Source organism: Lepidochelys kempii, chromosome 4 (assembly GCF_965140285.1).
Source record: "Lepidochelys kempii isolate rLepKem1 chromosome 4, rLepKem1.hap1, whole genome shotgun sequence".
Taxonomy (NCBI): Eukaryota; Metazoa; Chordata; order Testudines; family Cheloniidae; genus Lepidochelys; species Lepidochelys kempii.
The window spans coordinates 7,277,933-7,304,842 of record NC_136383.1 but is presented as its reverse complement, the minus strand read 5'-3'; the positions used below and the strand labels follow the sequence as shown (position 1 = coordinate 7,304,842).

The following is a 26,910-nucleotide window of genomic DNA, read 5'->3' as shown; positions in this document are numbered from 1 at the left end:
TTGTTGCCCAGTGTGCTAGGCACAGTACACACACACACACACACACACACACACACAATGAAAAGATGGCTCTTGCCCAAATGAACTTATAATTTAGGGCTCTGATCCTGCAAAGATTTATGCATATGCCTAACTTTATGCATTGTGAACAATCCCATGTCGGGTCATTACACAGTGCCCAATGCATGTGCCTAAATCCTTGCAGGATCGGGGCCGAAGTGTATTATTTTTAAGTACTTTTTAGAAGTAAGTTAAAAAACGAAGCATTGTCTTGTGAATTTGGAAGCAAGTATGCAGCCAGCCAAGCCAGTGTGGGGGTTGAGGTGAAGCTATTGCCTCGCCTAACGTTCTCCTCTCCCTATCCCATTCATAGAATCATAGAATATCAGGGTTGGAAGGGACCCCTGAAGGTCATCTAGTCCAACCCCCTGCTCGAAGCAGGACCAATTCCCAGTTAAATCATCCCAGCCAGGGCTTTGTCAAGCCTGACCTTAAAAACCTCTAAGGAAGGAGATTCTACCACCTCCCTAGGTAACGCATTCCAGTGTTTCACCACCCTCTTAGTGAAAAAGTTTTTCCTAATATCCAATCTAAACCTCCCCCACTGCAACTTGAGACCATTACTCCTCGTTCTGTCATCTGCTACCATTGAGAACAGTCTAGAGCCATCCTCTTTGGAACCCCCTTTCAGGTAGTTGAAAGCAGCTATCAAATCCCCCCTCATTCTTCTTTTCTGCAGGCTAAACAATCCCAGCTCCCTCAGCCTCTCCTCATAAGTCATGTGTTCTAGACCCCTAATCATTTTTGTTGCCCTTCGCTGGACTCTCTCCAATTTATCACATCCTTCTTGTAGTGTGGGGCCCAAAACTGGACACAGTACTCCAGATGAGGCCTCACCAATGTCGAATAGAGGGGAACGATCACGTCCCTCGATCTGCTCGCTATGCCCCTACTTATACATCCCAAAATGCCATTGGCCTTCTTGGCAACAAGGGCACACTGCTGACTCATATCCAGCTTCTCGTCCACTGTCACCCGTAGGGTGCTGTGCAGCCGTTGGCTGTGTTTCATGAGCCATGCAATGTTGGGAGCATCTTACTGCTTCCCCAATGCCCATAACCCTCACGTAAGAACTAGGCAGGACCTAGGCCTTCTCCTGCTAAGCTCACTCCTTTAGGGACTCTATGTTGTATTGCTTTGCCATTACTCTTTTACCCGGTGCTGCCTCTGTCTGTCGGCTGTATCCATGTCTCTTGCCATGTGTTTACTGTAAAGGCCAGGATTGTCCTTTCATTTTGTGTGTGCACAGCTCCTAGCACAATAGGTACGTCTACACAGCCTCCAACAGTGAGCCTCCCAGGGAGAGGGGTAGGATGCCTGGTGCTGCGGGCTGTGTAGACATACCCGTAGAGCTGCAAGCCCTGATGGGTCTCTAGGCACTATTACCACTTAAATAATAATACCATCCTGTGGTTGAACTAGTGCATCAATTTGTGGCCCCATGTTTAAAATTCAGCTTGAACGATGATTTGAATTAAAAAAATGTTAGCCAGAGAGAACACGTGGACAAAACAGACAGGCCGCAGCCACAGCTCTTCCATATACTGCTTCCCTTCACTCTGATTCTTTAAGGAGAAGCTGTGTGAAATCCTGGCTCCTTTGAAGCCAGTGGCAAAACTCCTGAGGACTTCCAACGGAGCTGGGATTGCACCGGCTATCTTTTAAGATCTGAGGCCTGATGTACACTAGGGGAGGGAATCAATCTAAGATACGCAACTTCAGCTACGAGAATAGCGTAGCTGAAGTCGACGTATCTTAGATTGACTTAGAATTACTTCACGTCCTCGCGGCGCGGGATCGACGGCCGCCGCTCCCCCATCGACTCCGCTTCCGCCTCTCGCCCTGGTGGAGTTCCGGAGTCGATGGCAGAGCGATCGGGGATCAATTTATCGTGTCTACACTAGACACGATAAATCGATCCCCGATGATCGATCGCTACCCGCTGATACGGCGGGCAGTGCAGACATGGCCTAAGTGTCTAGAACTGCTTTAATTCAGATTAGGTCTGTGCTTTGATTAAGAGAAAGACAGTGAACTTAAACATTTCAAAGCCATACTTTTTCTAATATCTTAAAAAGAAAAGGAGTACTTGTGGCACCTTAGAGACTTACCAATTTATTGAGCATAAGCTTTTGAGAGCTTGGTTAGTCTCTAAGGTGCCACAAGTACTCCTTTTCTTTTTGCGAATATAGACTAACACGGCTGCTACTCTGCAATCTAATATCTTAATAATACATACATCAGCAAGTGATGGAAAATCTCAATAAAATGAACATATTTAATGGATGTATTTTTATAACACAAATTAAGGTATTAATGATTTGAGTAGTAATTTTGTACATGCATTAATATGGCTCCCATGTTATTTTGTTTTAGTTTTGCATTGATAACTAAATATGACCAAACTATTTTATTAAATGGGTAGGGCCCTACCAAATTCACGGTCTATTTTGGTCAATTTCATGGTCATAGGATTTTAAAAATTCGTAAATTTCAGGATTTTAGCTATTTGAATCTGAAATTCCATAGTGTTGTAATTGTCGGGCTCCTGACCCAAAAAGGAGTTGAGCGGGGGGGGCAGGGAGCCCCAAGATTATTGTATGCGGGTTGCAGGGCTGCTGCACATTCTTCTGCGCTGCTGCTTGCGGCGGCGCTGCCTTCAGAGCTGAGCAGCTGGAGAGCGGCAGCTGCTGGCCGGGAGCCCAGTCTGAGCCGCCGTCAGCAGCAGCGCAGAAGTAAGGATGACATCTTATGGTATTGCCACCCTTCCTTCTGCACTGCTGCCTGCAGGCTGGGCCCTCAGTCAGCAGCCACCACTGTCCGGTCACCGGAACACCCATTTTTTCATGTTCTCTGTGTATATAAATCTCCCCCCTGTATTTTCCACTGAATGCCTCTGATGAAGTGAGCTGTAGCTCATGAAAGCTTATGCTCAAATACATTTGTTAGTCTCTAAGGTGCCACAAGTACTCCTTTTCTCTTTGTCCTGGTTTCCCATTCCAAGAGAAGACATGGTGGCATAGGCCAGCTGCCCCAGTACAATCCTGCCAGGTATCAGGCTGCTATCCCATGCCGTGGTCCATGCTGCTGCATCTTCACTGCCATTATTACAAGTGCTAGCTAGATTAAAGCTGACATACACCTCCATTTGCAATGTAGACATACCCTCAGACTGCAAACTCTTCAGGCAGGGAATGTCTCTTCTTATACATCTGCCCAGCACCTAACACAGTGAGGTCCCAATCTCGACTGGCCCTGAAAGTGCTGCTGTAATATAAAAAAGAAGAAAAATTAGTCCCATGCTGTCAAATGACTTCGTAAACTGTTATAATTGGAATGAGAGAGTGAAACTTTAATTTTGACTTAAAAAGCCCAAACCTTTTCTGTAGGGGATTTGCTGTCACTTAAAAACAAAACGATGTTGGTGTTCGTAACACAGTCCTGTCATAGAATCATAGAATTTCAGGGTTGGAAGGGACCTCAGGAGGTCATCTTGTCCAACCCCCTGCTCAAAGCAGGCCCGATCCCCAACTAAATCATCCCAGCCAGGGCTTTGTCAAGCCTGACCTTAAAAACCTCTAAGGAAGTAGATTCCACTACCTCCCTAGGTAACGCTTTCCAGTGCTTCACCACCCTCCTAGTGAAAAAGTTTTTCCTAACATCCAACCTAAACCTCCCCCACTGCAACTTGAGACTATTACTCCTTGTTCTGTCATCTGGTACCATCTGTCATCTGAGAACAGTCTAGTCCAGTGGTTCCCAAACTTGTTCCTCCGCTTGTGCAGAGAAAGCCCCTGCCAGGCTGGGCCGGTTTTTTTACCTGCCGCATCCACAGATTTGGCCACTTGCAGCTCCCAGTGGCCACGGTTCGCTGCTCCAGGCCGGTGGGAGCTGCTGGGAGTGGCAGCCAGTACGTCCCTCAGCCCGCGCTGCTTCCCGCATCTCCGATTGGCCTGGAGCAGCGAACTGCAGCCACTGGGAGCCGCGATCAGCCGAACCTGTGGATGCGGCAGGTAAACAAACCGTCCCAGCCCGGCAGGGGCTTTCCCTGCACAAGCGGAGGAACAAGTTTGGGAACCACTGGACTAGATTCATCCTCTTTGGAACCCCCTTTCACGTAGTTGAAAGCAGCTATCAAATCCCCCCTCATTCTTCTCTTCTGCAGACTAAACAATCCTATAAGTCATGTGCTTCAGCCCCCTAATAATTTTTGTTGCCCTCCGCTGGACTCTTTCCAATTTTTCCACATCCTTCTTGTAGTGTGGGGCCCAAAACTGGACACAGAACTCCAGATGAGGCCTCACCAATGTCGAATAGAGGGGAACGATCACGTCCCTCCATCTGCTGGCAATGCCCCTACTTATACATCCCAAAATGCTGTTAGCCTTCTTGGCAACAAGGGCACACTGCTGACTCATATCCAGCTTCTCATCCACTGTAACCCCTAGGTCCTTTTCTCCAGAACTGCTGCCTAGCCTGTCTGTCGACTGTAACCCATGTAGCTTTTACCAGCCATCTCTGGGATAGCATAGGGGAAGTAAAGTGGTGTGACTTCATGAAAGATAACAGGGATCTCCAACGAAAGAGAGAAGAACCAAACCCCATTTCTCTGTCTCCGTGTGCAATATGCTTGGATTGATTGATTGATTCAAAAGTCCCATGCTGTCCAGAGGAGCAGATTCCTCTGCGCCCCGTGATCTGAGTTGGCTCCCGCTTCATCTTGCTGTCTGCTTCACGGAGTGTGATGAGCCATTCCCGGGACTGAGCTGGTGAGTGTTCTGAGCCTAATGAGTCATCCCTGCAAGTCCAATGATGCCAACAATGGCCCAGCCAATCCACAACCAAGGTCCTGACTAGGTGCCCCCAAGGCAGGTATACAGGTTCCTAACAGAAGCAGCCTATCCAGTCTGCTCAGTGATGCTACCTTGTGGGGAGAATTCCCAGCTGCCTGGTGGTTGTGCCAGACTCCTCCAGCCTCTGCTTGTTCCTGCTCCAGACTCAGCCAGCATCCCCATTCTGGCTAACAGCCTGACATGGAGCTGGTTTTAATTGTTAAAGCTCAGAAGAATTGGGGTGGTCACTACTTGAGAGAGAGAGAGCCATTCTCCTCAGGAGGGACTACAACAGCTAAGATTAATTGGGCTGCTTTCCTTAGTGATGCCCAGGACTACTAAGATGGGAAGCCCATCTTCAGTGACGGTCCCTAGACTTTGGAACTGGCAACTCCCATTGGTTTGACAAAACCTGATTCTGTTGAATTTCAGGGCCTGCTGCAAGGGCCTTCTCTGTTTTCTGAGGCTTTCAGAGCTGGCATGGGGGAGGGAAGCTGGAGGTCAGTTTGAGGCCTGGCATTTATTTATGAACTCTGGAAGGTAGAAGTTCTAAGGAAATGCCATCATTTTACAGAGGGCACGTTCATGTTTTAATGTGAAAAGGTGAAGTTTTGCCCCTGTGTAGATGGCTAGTACAAACACCTTAGTCATTCAAGGAGCCCCTTTGGCATAGGACGACTCAAATGTTACAGGAATGGGATCCTATTTTGCATAATGTACAGAATCATGTGTGGTAATAGTCACCCCTTTATAATGGGCCAGGGCGGGATCTCAAAATAGAGTTGCCGTGGCACCGAAGTGGTGTATTGACCAGGTGACTTTCACCTCAAGGACTAGATTCTCAAAAGTGCTTTAAGGCAACAGCTGATTGAGATGCTGGTGAATTCAGAACTCTTTTAAAAGCATGACCCCAGGTGCCTGAGGTAAAAGGATGGGTGTATTATCTAGCAATCCAAAGAGAAAAGACAATAAAGTCACTAACATTTTCCCCACCGTCCTTTTTAACTTCATATTTCTGTTTTTCTAAACCATTATCATTAACAACAAATAAATCCACTGCTGTTGGAAGCTTACTGTAATTTCCCATTACCTGGGAACGTCATTTCATTCAAATTCAGCAACACTCATGTAGCTTCCAAATTTGGCAATAACTAAAGACCTTAAGGAAAAAAATCCAATAATGTCATTAATTAGAAACAGAATGAAAAATTGCAATAAACTAGGCTTTTGAAGTTTGGCTGGTCTTAACTAGGAAACAAGTAACGTTAATTTACCTGTAGACTCTGCATTCCTTTTCTCTAGTTACAGCCAGATTCCTGTGCTACCCTGTGTTAATGGTACTGTGTTTTTTTGGGTTCTGTGATGTCAGTTGATGGATTTGATCTAATCTTAAGCATGAATCTGACTTCTGTGTCATTTGCTGTGATTTCAGACTGCAAGGCAACATTGGCACAAGATCTAGGAAAGAATGCCAAGGGGTTTAGGAGGTTGAAATTTGAGACCCTATCGTGTTTACACATACAGAAATGTAATTGGATTCAGTAAGTTGCCGGCCGATATAAAACAATACTAAAATAGGCTGAGGTCCGTAGCATAGCTGCACATAGGGTACAGACCACTCTGGCTTTCAATACTAAGCCAGCAAGAGCATAATCTTTTCCTTTGCTGATACTTTAATCTTCTTTTAAAAGGAAATTGAAGCCCAAGTAGTTGGAGAGCTGACAACAAGGAGAACTGGGGCCAGCTCCTCAGCTGGTGTAAATTGGCATGCATCTATTGACTTGAGAGGGGCACGATGGTTTTCTCCAAGTGACAATCTGGCCCCATGGAGATCAGGGGTGGATTGAGGGTCTTGGCTTGGGGAAAATAGCTTGCTTAGTGCAATGAGAATGAGCCAAACTTGTATTTTTCTCCCAGCCTTCCCTACTGGTTAACCTAAAGCTGCACCAGATGTGGGCTTGGGGGTGAGATGAAGGAACATTAGCTGCTGTCTGTGCCAAAGTGAAATACACAAAGGCTAAATTAATTGGGCCAGGGATAGCATTATCTAGAATATGAGTTGTAGAGTCTGGATTAATTATTTTATCTTGATGCAGTGGTCATTTACCTGATAACATTAGTTTGTCTTAAAATACAATTAAGATTTTATTCCCATAAACTTTATTGTACATTAGATGTTACTAAGGCTCAGTGCGGTACTTCTTGGATACTGTGTTTGGTGCCTCGCTGGCTAATTCAGTGCTAATGTCATTATAAAAGGTTGCAGAGGAAAAATGTTCTAAAAGGTCTTTTTCTTATGAAATCCTGTTCTGTAGTTATTCAGATGTGAATAATGATGGGTAATTGGCAGTGACTTTTATTTATTTAGTCTGGCCACTTAAAGCTATTACGAAAATGTTACAAACAGCATAAAAAGTAAGACCAATTTTCTGAGATGTTATTTGGTTTATGATTAATTTTAGTGTCAGGAAAGCAAAATGTACATTAGCAATTTCACACCTTGTTACATTTTCTGTTTGTCTTCATCACGTGCATGATTGTTTTGGTGAACAGTGAACGTAAATGCAGATGATGTAATATCCCACTTTCATTTTGAGAATTTTGTTTGAAGTTAGCGTGAACGTGCAGATTCCCTTGTAAACAGCATCAAAAGGAGGTATTATTTACATCCACTCCATTGACATCAAGGCAAAGATTTAAATAATAAGTTCCTTCCTACCAACTCACCCCTTTGTGCAACATTTATTATAGTTTCTACACATCCTGAATTTTATACTCTAAATGGAACTTTTCAGTGGATGGGCTCCCTTTCATTAAAAGGATATTCCCTTGTAGAACCAGTGACCTTTAAAAAGCAAGTTTCAATGTAATCTTTTTATTTTCCTGAGATCATATAGCTCAGTATCCAGTTGCAGGCTTTTAAGATGGAATGATTGCAGACTTTGTCTGGCGGCTCAGATTGAAATTACATTTTGTTTGATAAAGAAAACTCTAAAATACTTAATACTTTCCTTCTTCAGTTCAGAACATTGTAACGTCAATGTGTTGAGGATGCAGAGTAGCTACGGTATCATTCCAGCACCACTGGGATTGATTAAATATACTTAATTGGTCTTTATCTCATGATTACACTTTAACAATTCTTAGGAAGAAGATCCAAAATGGATACAGTTACTGCCTCTCTAATTTACTTTGGGAGTTCACTTACCCATTTCTTATCTTGCTTCTCTTTCCCGGTAGAGTACAGCATTCTGCTTGGCTGCAGCCAAACATGTGGAATTCTTATGCAGCCAGAAATTGAAGTTTGTAAGATAACAAAGAAAAGACAAATTGCAAAGTCAGAGCTATGTCGGAAGGCCAATATGGCATTAGAAGTAAGACACTCAAAAAAGTCAAAGTCTGCCCTGAGCCAGGTGGTTCAGCAGGCTGAATCAGTTAGGCATGTCAGTTTCCGCAGCCAATGGTACACAAGGAAGTGATGTGGCTAGCATCAAGGGCTACCTTTGTCTTCCCTAACCCCAAAGCCTGGGACCTACCTTGAAGCTGGTCTTTCAGTGTGAGTTTGAGCAAGACTCAAACCCGTGCCCTTACGGATTGCAGTTGAGCACATTATCCACTGGGCCACTTAAGATGCTGCTGAAGTTTAATCCTGGCGCTTCCACTAGATTGCATGGCCTTGGGCAAGATGCTTCCTCTCCACCTTTTTCATATCTATAAAATGGAGCTAACCATACTCCTCCCTCCTAGCACCACACCGTGGCATGGTGAGGATTAGTGTTTGCACAGTAATCTGAACATGCGTATTACTATATCCAGGCTCTGTTTATTTTTCTCTATCATTGGAGCAGGGATGGTACATTTTCTATTACACATGTTCTCAGAAAGGAGATTGGGGTACTGGATTTCTGTGTTATAGAAGATGTACTGGACTGCCTTTAAGATCTTAGAGGGAGATTTCCCAAAGTGTTGATGGGATTGAAGAGCACAAGCTCCATTGTTTTAATGGGACTTGCACTCCTAAATCTCTTTGACAAATTAGAAAATCTCCCACATAGAAAATGAAAGGTCCTTTATCTGGTAAAGCATTCTTGGTACTAAGTCGCTTCTACTGAGGCTTTGTCTTCTGGGGGAAGGCTTGAGATGCACGGACACAGAAAGGAAGAGCTGAAATTCAGCCGAGCTGCAGAACATGTACTGTAAAGCTTTTGGTCTGATGTTTCCTTGGTTCGTTAGGGTTAGGGTACAAACTCGAGAAATAATCTCAGATTTCTCTCTCTTCTACTTTTAAACATATGTTCCACAGCCTGCCTTTTTGTGAAGGTAACTTTGAAAGTGCAAAGCTGCGTAAAGGGCCATAAACCCGTCACAAAGGTTGCAGTCTCTTAAAGATCACATTGGCTACTCCTGATGCCCTTTGAGACTCTGTACACACAGCCCTAGATCCCCAGATCTGGGCAGAGGCCGAGAGAGGAAAAGTAAAGAACGAGTTATGTTTTGGCCTAGTTGTTTCCAAACACACCATTTCCCAAAGGGAGGTGTTGATTTTATGACATGTGACCAGCTCCTCAATGGCTGAGGAGACAGCTTGGCCTCCTTAAGCTATCAATTTCCTGTGGATCATGAGAGGAGCTTACTCTGAGCAACTTCTTCCTATTGTGTGAGAATTCACCACTTCCCCCTCTCTACTGGCTAATATTTCCCCCTAACACACACACACACACACACAACTCACATGTCATATACACACATGTCTGACATGTCACACATCTGTCATACACATGTTGAGGGAGGCAGGAGATCAGTACAAATGGAGATTCCTGTGTGATGATATAAATCCATCAAAAGAATGGCACTAGCCATAATGTGGCTGCATAAGAGATTATGGGGGAGGATTCTTTTCCCTCCTCCCCCTCCATGCCTTGAGCATTTGTGTTGGAGCTGTCCAGATCAGAGCTCCAGGTGCTAGGGGCTGGGCAGGGGCTGCATGCCAGATGGTCTGTCCAGGAAGCAAGTGGATAGAGAGTAGACAAAACCATGGCATCTCCCTCCCCTCTCCCCTTTTCATGCCTGGCTGGTTGCACAAAGACAGGGAGTAGCCTGCACCCTGAAAACAGCTGTAGTAAATTACTTCCCTCCTGTTCCCCGTGCAGCCTGGGTCCTCTGGGAGGTATTGTGCTTCTCGGAGTTCTAGCTGCTGAGGTGCTTTGGTGGGTAATACACAAGCTAACCCCCAAGTGTGAGAGCCAGTGTAGGCCCCACTTGCACAAGCAGAAGAGTCCCATTGACCTCAAGGGAGGCACTCTCATGTGTCAGAGGTGGGGGGTCTCATCACTTGAATTTTTAAATCAAGATGGAATGTCTTTCTAAACATATGCTCTAGCTCAATCATCAGATATGGGCTTGATGTAAATGGTGACGTTCTATGCCTTGGTTATGCAGGAGGTCAGATTGAATGATGACAGTGGTCCTTTCTGGTCTTAGGATCGATTAAACTGTTTACAGCTTAAGGGCCTTTCACACCTCTCTGGCTTGTACCCCCTCAGCAGTTCAATTCCAGGCACCCTGGAGTGTGTAGATAGAAGGCTGCTGTGACTGTGAACCTGAGGCCTACTCTTCAGAAAAGACCATGTGGGGGAGAGTAGTACTCTACAGTGTCCTCAGAAAGCCAAAGTGGTGAGAGATTAGTAAACAGCAGGTGAATATGTTTACCTGGAAGATGTTCAGATTTAGGGTCCTGATTTTCCAAAACAAACTTGCCAACGGTGTCCAATCCAGGAATAAACATTTGGAAAATGTCCCGTATTCGTTCTGGCTGAAGCTCAGAGTTGGCAAAATGAGTTTGTTTGTTGTCTTCGTTATTTAACTGGGATTTTTTATTGGTAGCATGTTAATTAGTTCCTCTTGCATACAAAAAGTAATATTTTTATGGATCAGTGAAATTTTGGAAGGTAAAATATGTTTGAATTGAGGATTATCATTTTTACACCAAATGCAAAATGCTATTTATTTGATGGGCGGCGGAGAGAGGTACAGAGCTGAATGGAGAAGATACACAATCTCAGCTAGAAAAGAAAGGATGGTATGATGGGAAGGATGCCAGCTTTAGGTGAAGCGGGGCGCAAAGGTTCAATTCCCTGCCCTGCCTTAGGCAAGTCACATAGTCTTTGCGTATGTTATGCCCTGATGGGTGAAATTGGATAAGTGTCGTCCTCCTACTTCACTAGGGTGTTGTGAGGATAAACGCATTGTCGTGTGAGGTGCTCAAATACTGTGGTAATGGAGTTCATAGAGGTACCTACAAAAACAGGCATGTGTTGCCCTGATGCTCTCATATCTCCTTGTTGTCATTTTTAGATCTGTGGGGTTTGCTATCGATTTAAAAAACACTGGCATTATTTAGCTTGTGCATCATCATTCTCTTTCTGGCTCCCTTCCAGATTTCTATGAGTGATCCCTGGAGACCATTACAGCCCCAGTCAGCCCTGCGCAGACGCACCAAGGACTCAGGGGAACAATAAAAGCATGACGTTTTATTTTCTGTAGGACATTCCGCGATGGAGCTGGTAGCGGTTGTAAAAAGCATAACTTTAACAGTTGTTTAGGTCTCCGAGTTGAAAATGAGCCATCAAATACATTTGCAATGCATGTGTGTGCTGTAAAGATAGCAAATAGCTTGGGAAGGCTGATTGTAAAATTATATAGTTCCTTTAATTCTGCAGGCTCCCAAAGGCCAGTAGAAAGTTCAATAGACAAACCTGATGCTGGGCTTGCTGCCTAGTGGTCGCCATTAAAATCGTTACAATTTCCATTTGCAAGGAATTAATGCCACTGTGGCATCTAAGGTATCATCTCAGCAATGTTAATTAGAAAAACAAGGAATGGGTAAAGATTATAACGGCAGCCATTGTATTCAGCACTCAAGTTTAGCTGCCCCTGGAGCGACAGATGGAGCTATTTTCATCAGTGCACAGTAGTGCCTGACCTAGCACAGGTTTCAGAGTAACAGCCGTGTTAGTCTGTATTCGCAAAAAGAAAAGGAGGACTTGTGGCACCTTAGAGACTAACCCATTTATTTGAGCATGAGCTTTCGTGAGCTACAGCTCACTTCATCGGATGCATACCGTGGAAAGTATAGAAGATCTTTTTATACACACAAAGCATGAAAAAATGGGTGTTTATCACTACAAAAGGTTTTCTCTCCCCCCACCCCACTCTCCTGCTGGTAATAGCTTATCTAAAGTGATCACTCTCCTTACAATGTGTATGATAATCAAGTTGGGCCATTTCCAGCACAAATCCAGGTTTTCTTCCCCCCCCACCCCCCACACAACCCCACTCTCCTGTTGGTATGCATGGGGAGATAAGCATGGGGAGTAGGTGGCCAGCCCACTGTGGAGAAAGAAGTGGTTAGGGACTATTTAGAAAAGCTGGACGTGCACAAGTCCATGGGGCCGGATGCGTTGCATCTGAGAGTGCTAAAGGAGTTGGCGGCTGTGGTTGCAGAGCCATTGGCCATTATCTTTGAAAAATCATGGCGATCGGGGAATCCCGGATGACTGGAAAAAGGCTAATGTAGTGCCCATCTTTAAAAAAAGGAAAGAAGGAGGATTCTGGGAACTACAGGCCAGTCAGCCTCACCTCAGTCCCTGGAAAAATCATGGAGCAGGTCCTCAAGGAATCAATCCTGAAGCACTTACACGATCAGGAACAGTCAGCATGGATTCACCAAGGGAAGGTCATGCCTGACTAATCTAATCGCCTTCTATGATGAGATTACTGGTTCTGTGGATGAAGGGAAAGCAGTGGATGTATTGTTTCTTGACTTTAGCAAAGCTTTTGACACGGTCTCCCACAGTATTCTTGTCCGCAAGTTAAAGAAGTATGGGCTGGATGAATGCAGTGTAAGGTGGGTAGAAAGTTGGCTAGATTGTCGGGCTCAAAGGGTAGTGATTAATGGCTCCATGTCTAGATGGCAGCCGGTATCAAGTGGAGTGCCCCAAGGGTCGGTCCTGGGTCCGGTTTTGTTCAATATCTTCATAAATGATCTGGAGGATGGTATGGATTGCACTCTCAGCAAATTTGCAGATGATACTAAACTAGGAGGAGCGGTAGATACGGTGGCAGGTAGGGATAGGATACAGAGGGACCTAGAAAAATTGGAGGATTGGGCCAAAAGAAATCTGATGAGGTTCAACAAGGATAAGTGCAGGGTCTTGCACTTAGGACGGAAGAATCCAATGCACCGCTACAGACTAGGGACCGAATGGCTAGGCAGCAGTTCTGCGGAAAAGGACCTAGGGGTGACAGTGGACGAGAAGCTGGATATGAGTCAACAGTGTGCCCTTGTTGCCAAGAAGGCCAATGGCATTTTGGGATGTATAAGTAGGGGCATAGCCAGCAGATGGAGGGACGTGATCGTTCCCCTCTATTCGACATTGGTGAGGCCTCATCTGGAGTACTGTGTCCAGTTTTGGGCCCCACACTACAAGAAGGATGTGGAAAAATTGGAGAGAGTCCAGCGAAGGGCAACAAAAATGATTAGGGGTCTGGAACACATGACTTATGAGGAGAGGCTGAGGGAACTGGGATTGTTTAGTCTTCAGAAGAGAAGAATGAGGGGGGATTTGATAGCTGCTTTCAACTACCTGAGAGGTGGTTCCAAAGAGGATGGTTCTAGACTATTCTCAGTGGTAGAAAAGGATAGGACAAGGAGTAATGGTCTCAAGTTGCAGTGGGGGAGGTTTAGGTTGTATATTAGGAAAAACTTTTTCGCTAGGAGGGTGGTGAAGCACTGGAATGCGTTACCTAGGGAGGTGGTAGAATCTCCTTCCTCAGAAGTTTTTAAGGTCAGGCTTGACAAAGCCCTGGCTGGGATGATTTAGTTGGGGATTGGTCCTGCTTTGAGCAGGGGGTTGGACTAGATGACCTCCTGAGGTCCCTTCCAACCCTGATATTCTATGATTCTATGATTCTCTCAGTAACCACACTGCAGTAAAGCAGCCTCGGATAGGGTGGAGACAGACGTGTTATAAAGTTTGAGGTTAGCTGGGTACAACAGGTGGATCAGCAGACAGATTGATAGAGGTATTCCCTGGCTTGAAATAACACCAATCATTTTGAAAAATAAGGCATCATCGCACCAGGTTGATTTTCCTTCCACATGTGGAGTTGAAATTTAGACGCCAAACAAACGCTGATTTTTAAAGTACTTCAGTGGCCTCCATGGGTGTAAAATGTCCTTGAATCGTTATCTACACTGAACAACACGGCCAATCCCTACCTGCCCCCGGCACCTGCTGCCCCCAGTCCTGATCCCCGCCCTGGTGGGGAGCTCTGGCACAAGTATTGTGCCCACATTGAGCTTGCCCTACTGCAAATTCTCTCTCTCATCCCCCAGCTCTGCCGTCTGCCTAGTCACGTAGCAGTACTCCTCCACTCTCATAGACTCCTGGGCTCACACTCCTAATCCATGGTGTGTCACTTCTCACTCCCTCTGCGCAACTGTCTCCCCACTCCGGATCTTGCCAATTGCTAGAGCTGGTTAGATAATGGGATGGATTTTCTTTGCAAACATTTTGTGAAAAGAATGATCTCCCTTTTTCTTTTCCTTCGGAAAACACTGAATTTTGACAATCTCTCCTGCTCTGCCTTACCCAGCCTCTTAGCTTGTCAGACCGTCTCACTCTCTTCCTCCTAATGCTTCCAATTGACTCTCCTTCACCTTCCCATCTGATCTACCACAGCCTTCTTCCTTCCCTTCCTCTAAAGGCTGTAAGTCTTGCGCTGCTCCTCTCCCTGGCATCACTGACACAGACAAGCATTACAAACTGACACAGAGACACATCACTTCCCCAATTCAGGCAACCGAGCAGCTCTGAGATCCTCTTCTGAACATTTCAATACGTTGTAAAGTGAATACCTTTGCTGTGACAGGAAGCTTGCAGTATGTAGCCTCATTGCCACCAGGAGCAGGCTGTGGGTTTTGGGGGGGGACTGCTGCTGTAGCTGACAGCTTAGCATTGTGCTGAACAGGGGTGCTGGAATAAATTGCATAGTGGGGGTGCTGAGATTCATTGAACCAAACTGTAGATAGTGGAAGCCACTTCAAGACAGGGGGTGCAGCAGCACCCTTAGTTCCAGCACCTATGGTGCTGCATTGGAGTCTTCTTATATTGGTGGGTTTGGTCCAAATCTTCAGCTGTTGAAAATCAATGTAACTCCATTTGCTTCAACAGAGCTATGTCAAATCATGCCAGGTGAGGATGTGACTTTTATTTTAAAAGGGTTCCCTGCCCTTGTTTAATTTAATCTCCTCCTGTGCATTTTGTCAGAAAATATTTATTTAAAGCTTTATGCAAATTACTGCATAACAATTCTTTGGAAACATCACTAAGTTTTTGTAACAGCAGCTGGACTGAGACCACAGTCTCGAGGGGAGGGATAGCACAGTGGTTTGAGCATTGGCCTGCTAAACCCAGGGTTGTGAGTTCAATCCTTGAGGGGGCCATTTAGGGATTTGGGGCAAACATTGGGGACTAGTCCTGCTTTGAGCAGGGGGTTGAACTAGATGACCTCCTGAGGTCCCTTCCAACTCTGATATTTCATGATTCACAGTCCAGAAATCATCAATGGGATCAGAGCTTCACCTAGTGAAAATCACAGAGCTCTATTGACCCCAAAGTGCCAGATCCCGAGCTGATATAATCCACACCGAAGTTAATGTACACTATACTGATTTACATTAGTGGACTAATGCAATGTTGAATTTAAATTAGGAAACAAGATACTGTCCTACTAACTATCCTTTTGTTTTGTTTTTCTCTTGTCTTGCAGCACCTTCTCCAATCAGTATTGTGAAAAAAGGAAAGATAGCTAAAAATAGCATCTCCCTTTCCTGGCAGGAGCCCGATCGACCCAATGGTATCATCCTGGAATATGAAATCAAATATTTTGAAAAGGTGTGACTGACTGATTGCAAAGCATCCTAAGTACCTTCTCTTTGCTGTCCTTCTCTTTTAGTTATAATTATCCTACACATGGAAGGGAGTGAAGCAATTTTATGTGTAAATCAATGTCAAATTGATTCTGCAGTAAATGATTAGGAAGACTTGAAATGTGTGTGTTGTTTTCCATTAGTGTGCCACTTCTGTTGAACAAATACATTAAAACTGCATGTCAGTTTCATCTCCAGTCTTATCACATTAAATTAAAGTATACTAATTTGTTATGAGTCAAAGGAGCTTGGGAACTAGCATCCTTCTTCTCACTCAGAGCATCGGGCAATCCCCAGTCTTTTAATTTTACACTTCAGCTTTGGTGTTTTAAGGATCAGCTTGCATTTATTCCAGTGTTCGTCAAAACGTCTGCCAGGGCATGTCAGCGTTCTCATTGTATCTCTGCAATAGGTGGTGGTTGTTACGATTTATTTGCATTATGGTAGCACCTAGGAGTTCCAGTCGTGGCCCAGGACCCCATTGTGGTAAACACGATACAAAGTCAGAACAGAAAGACAGCCCCTACCCCCAGGGACTTCATAGACTATCAGGATTGGAAGGGATTTCAGGAGGTTCTCTCGTCCAACCTCCAATTTTTGCCCCAGATCCCTAAATGGCCCCCTCAAGGATTGAACTCACAACCCTGGGTTCAGCAGGCCAATGCTCAAACCACTGAGCTATGGTTTCAATCCATTGACCTCTTGGTTATGGGCCCAGCATGATTCCGCTGTGCCACTCTGCTGGCTCTTCAAAAAAATAAAATAAGACCTTTGGAAGTTTGACAGAGTGAGACACTGGCTCTCTATAGCCTGACCTGATAGAGACCAGGGACTTGAACCTGGGTTTCCTACATCCTAAACACCACTTCCAGTGTAGGAGGCCACATCCTGAAGCCCTAGGCAGTCTTCCCTCAGCAGAGTTCTTACTGAAGTCCATAGGAGGTTTGTCAGAGTAAGGACAGAGGATTGACCTTGGGCAAGTTCCTTCCCCTTTCTCTTCCTCTATCTTGTTGGTTGAGAGAGTGAGCTCAGCTTTCCAACAGAGGGAGTGATCTGGAGCACAGGGCCTTCAAATCTTGTCTGGGCCTGAGCAGCACAAGGTGGGGAAGGTTAATTTGTGCTCTGTGCCCACATAAAGGCCACCCAGAATCTGGTCCTGAGCAGGGACATTGGTACCTGGCCCAAGACATTTAGGGACAAGTTGTGCCCCTGGAAATGCATGCAGTTCCCATTGACTTCAGTTGGGATTGCTTCCCTGGATCCGAGGGCAGAATTTTAGCCCTAGGTCTTCAAAATAAACAATGGCTCAAAGGTGCTAAGAATCAGGACAACTTTCCATGTCATTCAGGACAGGCACATTAGTTTGGGTAAAGTTGACGACCCCTTTCCAGAAAGTTTGGGATGTTTGTTTTCTTTTGCATACTTCTCTTGTTCCAGTGCCTCTGGGCCCTGATAAACCCACTGAGCAAGGCCTTTTTGGTCCTTCTTACCTGTCTGGAACAGGATATATCTCACATCTCCCAAGGATGCTGGGTTTGATGGAACTCCTAGCCCAGTTTTCTAAACACAAAGGATTTGGATAAACTTCAGATGAGCATCTGAACTTGTCAGTGTTGAGCCAAATTGGACGTTTGGTTCTTTTGATGTTAGCTCTTCGCTGCTCACGATACATACGTAACACCTTGTGCCCCACGCAAGTGCCAGTACCAGCCACCCCAAAACGCCATTCGCCCAGAACAGCTGGCTTTAGGAAGGATGAAAATATTGTAGGCTCACAGGGCTTAATCCTCAGCTGTGCGAAGTTTACCCTCAGTGCAGCTCAGGAGTTCCGGCAGGAAAAGAGGGTGGATCTGAGTTTCGGCTGGGGGAAAAAAAAAAAAGAGTCTGGGGCACTGCAAGTACTAACAGAAACTTGCTTCCAAGAGGAATCCCCCCACTGGTTCAGAGGAAGAGGCTTTTTCATCTCGTGACACGGTAGCCTGGGAAGGAGGGAAGTAGCCAGTAATGCTGACAAGCGAATAAGGATGGGTTCTGCGCAGCAGATGGGGAGGGGAAGGAGAGGTTTGGAAGGGCACAACCAAGTCCCGATGCCTGAGACTAGGTCATGGAAACCTGTTCATCCATCAGCCAGCCAGCCAGTAGATTTTGGCTCCCAGAAATGTTGACCAGAGAATAGGGTAACGGTGTGGCCTCATGGACCAAGCACTGGATTGAGACTCAGGAGGTCTGAGTTTTGTTTCTGGCTCTGCCACTGGTCTGCTGGGTGACCTTGGTCAAATCACTTCCCCTCTTTGTGCTTCAGTTTCCCCATTTGTAAAATGGGGATAGTAGTACTACCCTCCTTTGTAAAACACTTTGAGATCTACTGGTGAAAAGTGCTATATAATAGGTATTATTACCATATATTTCATCATCCCACTCACCTGGCTTGACCAATCCAATTACATTTGGCCATGAAATGAATAAAATGTTTAACAGATTACTAATATGTGTACATATTTGATTAGTTCATAAGTGTCAAACCTCTTTAACACAATGTTGCTTATTCTTTACTTTTTTAAAAATTAAGACATTACAATACACATTATAACAAATACACTTTTGTGAATGGTGTGTGCGAGTTATGCACCTAAGCCAAGATTTTCAAAAGTGACTAGTGATTTTGGGTGCTTTGATTTTTTGATGCACAACCTGGGACACCTTTAAAAGGGTCTGGTTTTCAAAATATGCTGTGCACCCAGCCTCTGAAAATCAGGACCTTTAAAAGTGTCTCAAGTTAAGAATCCAAAAATTGAAGCACTCAAAATCACTAGTTACTTTTGTAAATCTTGACCATGCTATATAGTAATTTTCAAGGCTGTGTGAGGTTTACAATTCCTAGAAACAACAACAGAAGTTAATCATATAAAATATAATCCTATGAATTGCTGAATGTCCTCAATTCCCAGTGAAGTCAGCAAGTGCTGAGGGTGCATGGCTACCGAGCTGGTTGGAAAATGAGAGAGGGGGGTTTCCCATGGAAAATTCCAACTATTTGGTGAAATAATCTAAAAAAGAAAAAATGTTCTGATTCTGAAATGCCCTTTTTGTGGGAGTTTTAGTTCAGGTTCCTCACTCTCCCATTCTCTTCTATAGGCCAGGCTCCTTGGTCAGAATACATCCCCCATGATGCACAGCAATCTCCCCTCCGACACATCAAGGGGAGCCCCTGTTCATGGTGAATCATGGGAGATAAAGTCTGGCTGGGGAGCTCGGCCCATTGAAAAGAAGAGGGGACAAGAGGAAACCAAACTACAACTCCCATGTGGCACCAGGGTAAATAGTCAAATAAAATATTTCAGTTTGCATCTGAAAAAATGTTTTGGGGCATTTGTTGTTGTTGTTTTTATGAAAAATCAAAACTTTCTGCAGAAAGCACTTTTCACCATAAAATAACTTTAGTTGAAAACCCAGTTTTCTGTTGAAAAAAAAATTAACAGAAAAATTTAGATCAGTCCTAGTCTGCTCCTTCCAGGATTGGGTCCTTATTCCCTTGGAAAAGGCATGATTCATTTTAGAGCCCTCTATGCAAAAGGTATTCCCAGTGCTCAATTTGGATGGTTAGTGAAATAGAACATAAGAATGTATCACTCAAGAGAAGTCATGTAATTGTGATTATATTTCTCAAATTGCGTAAATTACATTTGATGACTGCAAAAAGGCCTTTAACTGATTGTTCTCCAGCAAACCAGCTGTGCTGCCATTGTCCACCGAATCAATGCAGTGTGAGGCCATAGCTATGCAGTCAGCTGCACAACTGGTCCCCCCTCACTCCCTCCCACAGTAGATATCCCTAGAACATTCAGCAGCAATCAGTCCAGTAGCAGTGAAATATGCCAAAGCTTCTTAAATATATAGGCACAACAGCACACAGCAACAATGTAGTGAGAGCTCTTAGAACATAGTTTTCCCCCAGAAAAGCCCTTGCTGATACTGTTGCCTACGGCCTCTCTGAAATTCCTTTAACAGAGCTTCAGGTGGACGGATTTTTGCTCCATTTTTGCAAAAAGACTCAAGTCAGTTGTTCCCGTAAAAGGAGGGAACCGTTTTTTTTTATTCTGAAAGGCACCCGGGAGCTAATACACTGCATTGAAAATAAGTAGGTTAGTTCACAACTGCAATGTAGTTGATGTGCCAAAATGCACATACACCAAAAGTCATGGTTTCAGTATAAAATAACCCCATTCTTTTATTATCTCCACCCCGTCCCCCAATAAACCTCTCAGGGACAGATTTTCTAAAGCTTTCAACATACGCAAGTGGGGTCACATTTTCGCTCAGTACCCAGTGCTTCTCAGTGGGAGCTTCTGGGTGCTGAAACCTTTTGAAAAGCTGACTCTCCGTTTAATTTGGCCATACGTGCCAGCCCAGGTTTGTCCCTTTGTCCTGGATTACTTTATAAGGCATGCAATGGGCAGTCGGAACATGGGGCTGGATTGTACTCTAGGGTATAGCTCTCTCCAGGGCAGATCGGGGCTGGCACATGTTATGGAAAACTCTGGGGAGGGATTGTGTCTCAGCTTCGCAGGGCTGCCAGGGGGTGTGCAGTGCATTTCAGCAGGGGACCCAATACCACTGCTGAAGTGAGTCCAAGTAATGCTGACATTGCAGCGAGAAAAGACTTTTGGTTGATCAGTTTCTTTTGATTTAGGCATAGTTCCAGGAAAGATTTGCTCTGAAGAATTACTCACCTTCTTATTCTCCGTATTCAGTAGATGGAGTGCTTTAAGATTTGTGTGAACATTTGAAGTGTCCCTATTATTTTTTAAGTGTTGATTGAAATTGAACCTTCCTCGGCATTGGAAATGTAGCTATTTCAAAACTGCAACGCTGTGATGAGATATGAAGCAAGGAACTAGAATCTGTCTTTGCTTGAAATAAACAACCATTAATTCTTTTGTTACATTGCTTACAAACGTTACGCTGCGGTACATTTTGCACTTGCCTTTGACTAGGTTGGGGTAGATTATCTCTGATGTTTTAGCCTACTATCATTACTATTAATGATGAGCCAATAATTAACAATGAAAAATGTATGATTATTTTTTCTTTTGTTGTGTTTGCAAATTGTTTTTAAATAGATCACAACATTTTTATTCAAATTATTCTCAAATGTCTTCATTAAATAGTTCTTAGTCTGCAACTTGTTCATAAGTAGCTGTTGCAACCATTTGTAATGTACACAGTCTTAATCACTTACATAAGTCATGTGGTATTGTTTCTGTTATCTGATTGGGGCACTGATTCCACAACATACTTAAGCATGTGCTTAGCTTTCCACATGTGTGTAGTCCCATTGACTTCAAAGGGAGTGTGGAGAAGCTTAAAGTTAGGTATGTGTCTAAATGCCTTGCTAAACTGGAGGCTAGGTGTTTCATGTAACTAAACAATATAAATGTAAATTATAAAACTGAATATATAGTTTGAATTTTGCTTTTGGCTAATATTGAAGATTGGTATTTTCAATAATAAAGCTCATGCACTCAAAAGTTTGCAGAAAGCAAACATTAATTAGTTGTGAATGTAATTGGATTGAAATGCAAGTCAGAATTTGAACTAATATTAACATCCCATTTTCCCTACTATTCATTCCGCTAATTACTATGTCACCCTTAGCACTTCTCGTTTGTCATTAACTTACTTTGCATTCTCTTGCTATACAACCCTGTACAAAATAATAAATTAAGAAAGCATGTCCCCATGTTATAAGAATGATTTGTCTTAAGAGTCTGAGAAAATTAAGGCTTGAATCACATTCCTTTAAGAGAAATCACTTCTTAAAAGCAAACAGAACAGCTTTTTCCATTTTTGTCCAACCCAGACCCATTAGTTGGGCAGGCAAATTTTCCATACTTTAGTTAAAAAATGGAGTATCCTAAGTTTGGAGTTTTCTGGTGATCACTCGGGTGCTTGATCCACAGCTCATTAAAGTCAGCGGAGCAGGTGGCCTGACTCCCTCAGCCCAGCAAGGACTAATACCATGTCCAAAGTGTGCCCAGCCCTTCTTTCAGGGCACTGTTGTCTTCTTTGAACATAAGACTCAGAAGGTAGTACCAAACACAGCTGTTTCCCGAACAGGCTGCAGGGACCTAGAAGCCATTCCTTAGACATGCCCTACTCCCTCTCTTAGGCCCAGCCTCAGGAGTGCACCTCTTCTTCACACAACTCCCTCATACATGCTGGCATTTAGACTCACTTGATCGGTCACAGGTAAGGCTCGGACCAGCTCCCCTTAAAGGTCTGCCATCTTGTGACAGACGCCCATTGACTTCAAAAGACTTTGGATCAGACCTTAAAAGATCTGCCTTGAAATCATGTGTTTACCTTAAAATACCATTATGGAGATCTGAAGGGAGATAGTGATTAAAAAACAAAACTGTTTTCAACGTTGTTGCCCTTAATTTACGTGATCGGATGCTGATTGTTTAGTAAGTAAATATTTCTAGCAGCAGTTACCAAAAAATTGAGTCTGATGTTAAATCAAAGATGACCACAAACTGCTCATTTACACCAAAAACTTATTTACATGCAGAATTATTTCAGCAAATTTATTTAAAAGGTCCTCACCATACACAAAAAAGTGTGTGTGTAGTTATATCCGTATATAATATGTGTGTGTGTAGATATCTATATCTGTTTGTGTGTATTGGATTTTTAGTATTTTTGATTAGTATTTCTAACCAAGCATAAAATGTAGATAATAGCACTGATTTTCATTTTCACTAAGGCCACTGTCAAGGTACACTGTGTCATATAAAGTGGCTCACTTTAAGGCATCTTTATATTGCCAGAAAGATGTAAAGTGGCCTTAGTGTGAATCAGGGACTGATTTTTCCATCTCCCTACACTTTGGCCCTGGTTCTTATTTACACTGTTCTGGCAGTATAAATGTAACCTATGCTCACTTTGTGATCCCTTGGCACTGCCAGAGCAGTGTAAAGTGGCTTGAGTGGAAATGAGGATCAGGCCCTTCATGTCGTGGTTGACGCTTGTGCAAAGTGGATTTAAAATGCTATGTCCTGAGTCATTGGTGTTTGACCAGAAAACAAGACTTCTGTGTCATTAAAAATTGTGAGGTTTTGATTTTTGGTTAAATTCTTCATCAGAATGAAAATTTGATCTGGTGATTTTTGGTGTGGCAGGGTGGTGAAAACACTAACGAGAGAGAGAGTCACCCCATTGGTTAGGGCACTTCCCTGGGACATAGAAGACCCAGATTCAAGTCCCTGCTGTATATAGAAAGTGTCAGTCTCTCTGTCCCACTGGAGGTCTTCCACTTTTGGACAAATAATTAAATATTCATTCAACTTCTGGAACTTGTTGCTAAGGGATGTTGTGAAGGCCAAAACTATAACAGGGTTCAGAAAAGAACTAGATAAGTTCATGGAGGATAGGTCCATCAATGGCTATTAGCCAGGATGGACAGGGATGCAACACCATGCTCTGAATGTCCCTAGCCTCTGAGCGCCAGGAGCTGGGACTGGATGTCAGGGGAGGAATCACTTGATAATTGCCCTTTTCTGTTCATTCCCTCTGAAGCACCTGGCATTGGCCACTGTCAGAAGACAGGACACTGGGCTAGTGGGACCATTCGTCTGACCCAGTTTAGCCATTCTTTTGTTCTTATTGCACCAGAGTGGGTACCCTAACCACTGGGCCATTGGCCATTCTGTGGGATGGACGTCTCTCGTGTTCTCTGGCCAAAATCAGGAATTCCATCCTGGACCAGAGAAGGATTTGGTTTCAACAAATCAGCATTATCCAATTTAAAAAACCCACCATTTTATGAAAAAATTCCTGACCTGTTATATTTTACATCCACTTCACTCTAGAGTAAATGACTATATAAAGTGAAGGGCAATAGAGAATTGGACCCCATGTCTTTGCAGTATGTAGTCTTCATATAGATTTTTGTGGGACAGAGAGTCTCATTAATACATGTTCAATCATTCTTTCTAAATATGTTGGTATAGTCATTATTAGTACTATTGCCACTGTGTTAATTAGCAATTTGTATTTTGCTAGTGTTTTTGTTTACATGCTTGAACTTTGCATTTTTTTTTGGGGGGGGGGAAAGGATCAAGAGACCAGCTACACCATCATCAAATCGAAAGAGACGAAGATCACAGCGGATGGCTTGAAACCAGCGTCGACATATATCTTCCAAATCCGAGCGCGCACAGCAGCAGGGTATGGTGGCTTCAGTCGAAGATTCGAGTTTGAAACCAGCCCAGTGTGTAAGTCATTTTAATTACTGTCAGCTCATGACTCTGAAATGGTTACCAGAAAAGAGTTAGTGGATCTATATCTTTGCAAGGGACTCTGTCAGTCTCCCTGTCATCCTCTTTCTCTCTTTGACCTGATTCATTTAGTGAAGAAGTATCAGTCATGTCATTACTGTGGGTTGGACAGGTGAACATATAGAATCATAGAATCATAGAATATCAGGGTTGGAAGGGACCCCAGAAGGTCATCTAGTCCAACCCCCTGCTCAAAGCAGGACCAATTCCCAGTTAAATCATCCCAGCCAGGGCTTTGTCAAGCCTGACCTTAAAAACCTCTAAGGAAGGAGATTCTACCACCTCCCTAGGTAACGCATTCCAGTGTTTCACCACCCTCTTAGTGAAAAAGTTTTTCCTAATATCCAATCTAAACCTCCCCCACTGCAACTTGAGACCATTACTCCTCGTTCTGTCATCTGCTACCATTGAGAACAGTCTAGAGCCATCCTCTTTGGAACCCCCTTTCAGGTAGTTGAAAGCAGTTATCAAATCCCCCCTCATTCTTCTCTTCTGCAGGCTAAACAATCCCAGCTCCCTCAGCCTCTCCTCATAAGTCATGTGTTCCAGTCCCCTAATCATTTTTGTTGCCCTTCGCTGGACTCTCTCCAATTTATCCACATCCTTCTTGAAGTGTGGGGCCCAAAACTGGACACAGTACTCCAGATGAGGCCTCACCAATGTCGAATAGAGGGGAACGATCACGTCCCTCGATCTGCTCGCTATGCCCCTACTTATACATCCCAAAATGCCATTGGCCTTCTTGGCAACAAGGGCACACTGCTGACTCATATCCAGCTTCTTGTCCACTGTCACCCCTAGGTCCTTTTCCGCAGAACTGCTGCCTAGCCATTCGGTCCCTAGTCTGTAGCTGTGCATTGGGTTCTTCCGTCCTAAGTGCAGGACCCTGCACTTATCCTTATTGAACCTCATCAGATTCCTTTTGGCCCAATCTTCCAATTGGTCTAGGTCCTTCTGTATCCTATCCCTCCCCTCCAGCGTATCTACCACTCCTCCCAGTTTAGTATCATCCGCAAATTTGCTGAGAGTGCAATCCACACCATCCTCCAGATCATTTATGAAGATATTGAATAAAACCGGCCCCAGGACCGACCCTTGGGGCACTCCACTTGATACCGGCTGCCAACTAGACATGGAGCCATTGATCACTACCCGTTGAGCCCGACAATCTAGCCAGCTTTCTACCCACCTTATAGTGCATTCATCCAGCCCATACTTCCTTAACTTGCTGACAAGAATACTATGGGAGACCGTGTCAAAAGCTTTGCTAAAGTCAAGAAACAATACATCCACTGCTTTCCCTTCATCCACAGAACCAGTAATCTCATCATAAAAGGCGATTAGATTAGTCAGGCATGACCTTCCCTTGGTGAATCCATGCTGGTACCATATGTTGGTACCTGTTTCCTCATTTCATTTAGTCTGGAGGGAGATGAAAAATCAGGAAGTCTTTAAACTTAGGAAATTTACGAAGCTTGCTGGTCAGAAAATTTCTGTCTTCTGCTGTCTCCCTTGCACTGAAATGTTGCCATTTACTCATTACTGTCTCTTTGGGGTTTTACTGCATTCTTCTTCCCCTCATCAGGAAATCCCTGTGGAACCCTTGAAAGTTAGTGCCAGGACTGAAGGGAGGCTGGCATACATTTCACCAGGCCCTTGTACTGTTGTACTCCTCTTAATGTGGTCTGTGGGGGATTCTGCAACATCTTTTAAATACCTTCTGAGTGTGTTGCTAGAAAAAGTTTCTAACAGAAAAACCTCCCAACGTCACTTTTTGGTGCATCAATAAGAGAAAGAGCTTTGACATCAAAGAGATCACTGGAACATTAGAACCTTTCTGCAGCAAGCACTATAGTTAAGGTTGCAAAAACAGTTTCCAGCCCCATCCCAGTGCTTCTAATTTTCCCAAAATGTCACGTTTGGATCTGAAAGTTAGGGGATGGGGGGGGGGGGGTTGGTTAGGAGAGGAGAAATCCTTTCAGATGGTTTTCAGTTTACTGAAAATGAAAAGATGCAGTTTACCACTTACAACAACAGCAGCATAGAATCATAGAATATCAGGGTTGGAAGGGACCTCAGGAGGTCATCTAGTCCAACCCCCTGCTCAAAGCAGGACCAATTCCCAATTTTTGCCCCAGATCCCTAAATGGCCCCCTCAAGGATTGAGCTCACAACCCTGGGTTTAGCAGGCCAATGCTCAAACCACTGAGCTATCAAGCAAAACTTTTTTTTTTTGGAAGGGCTATAACAAAAGGTCTGAAATGTGAGCCTTGACCTGGGACAGGGAAAAGTTTTCCTGGAAGACTAATTATTTTGTTTGGTTTATAAAAAATATTTCTGAAGATCTAAAGTTTGAGTATTTAAAGATTATGTCCTGAGCGTGAATGACAGATAATTTCCTTGGGCTATTTCCTGCCCTCTCGTACAGCCCTATTGACTTCAGTGGTATTTTGTTCTGTCTTTGTACAGCACCTAGCCCAATAGGGTCCTGGTCCATGACTGAGGTTCCCAGGTGGTATCGAAATTCTCAAAATAATAATAGTACAGATATAATAGAGGGCAAAATTTGACCTATTAAGGACTCACTCCTATATACACTTTACACACACACTTAACTTTTTGCTTAACTTCAATGGAGCACCACATGTGCTTAAGGGGACGCACTTGCGTGTCTGCAGGATTGAGA

The 26,910-nt window shown here is 44.0% G+C and overlaps 1 protein-coding gene across 15 annotated transcripts in view; it reads left to right on the top strand.

Moving 5' to 3' along the window:
- The window catches only part of EPHA5 (EPH receptor A5), a 319,537-nt gene that overhangs the window by 210,517 nt on the left and 82,110 nt on the right, over positions 1-26,910 (top strand). For all 15 annotated transcript variants that reach the window (XM_073340233.2, XM_073340232.2, XM_073340244.2 and 12 more), the window contains 2 exons: positions 15,726-15,850; positions 24,002-24,161. In XM_073340233.2, the coding sequence (XP_073196334.1) occupies positions 15,726-15,850; positions 24,002-24,161 (285 nt within the window). The remainder of the gene's footprint in view (positions 1-15,725; positions 15,851-24,001; positions 24,162-26,910) is intronic.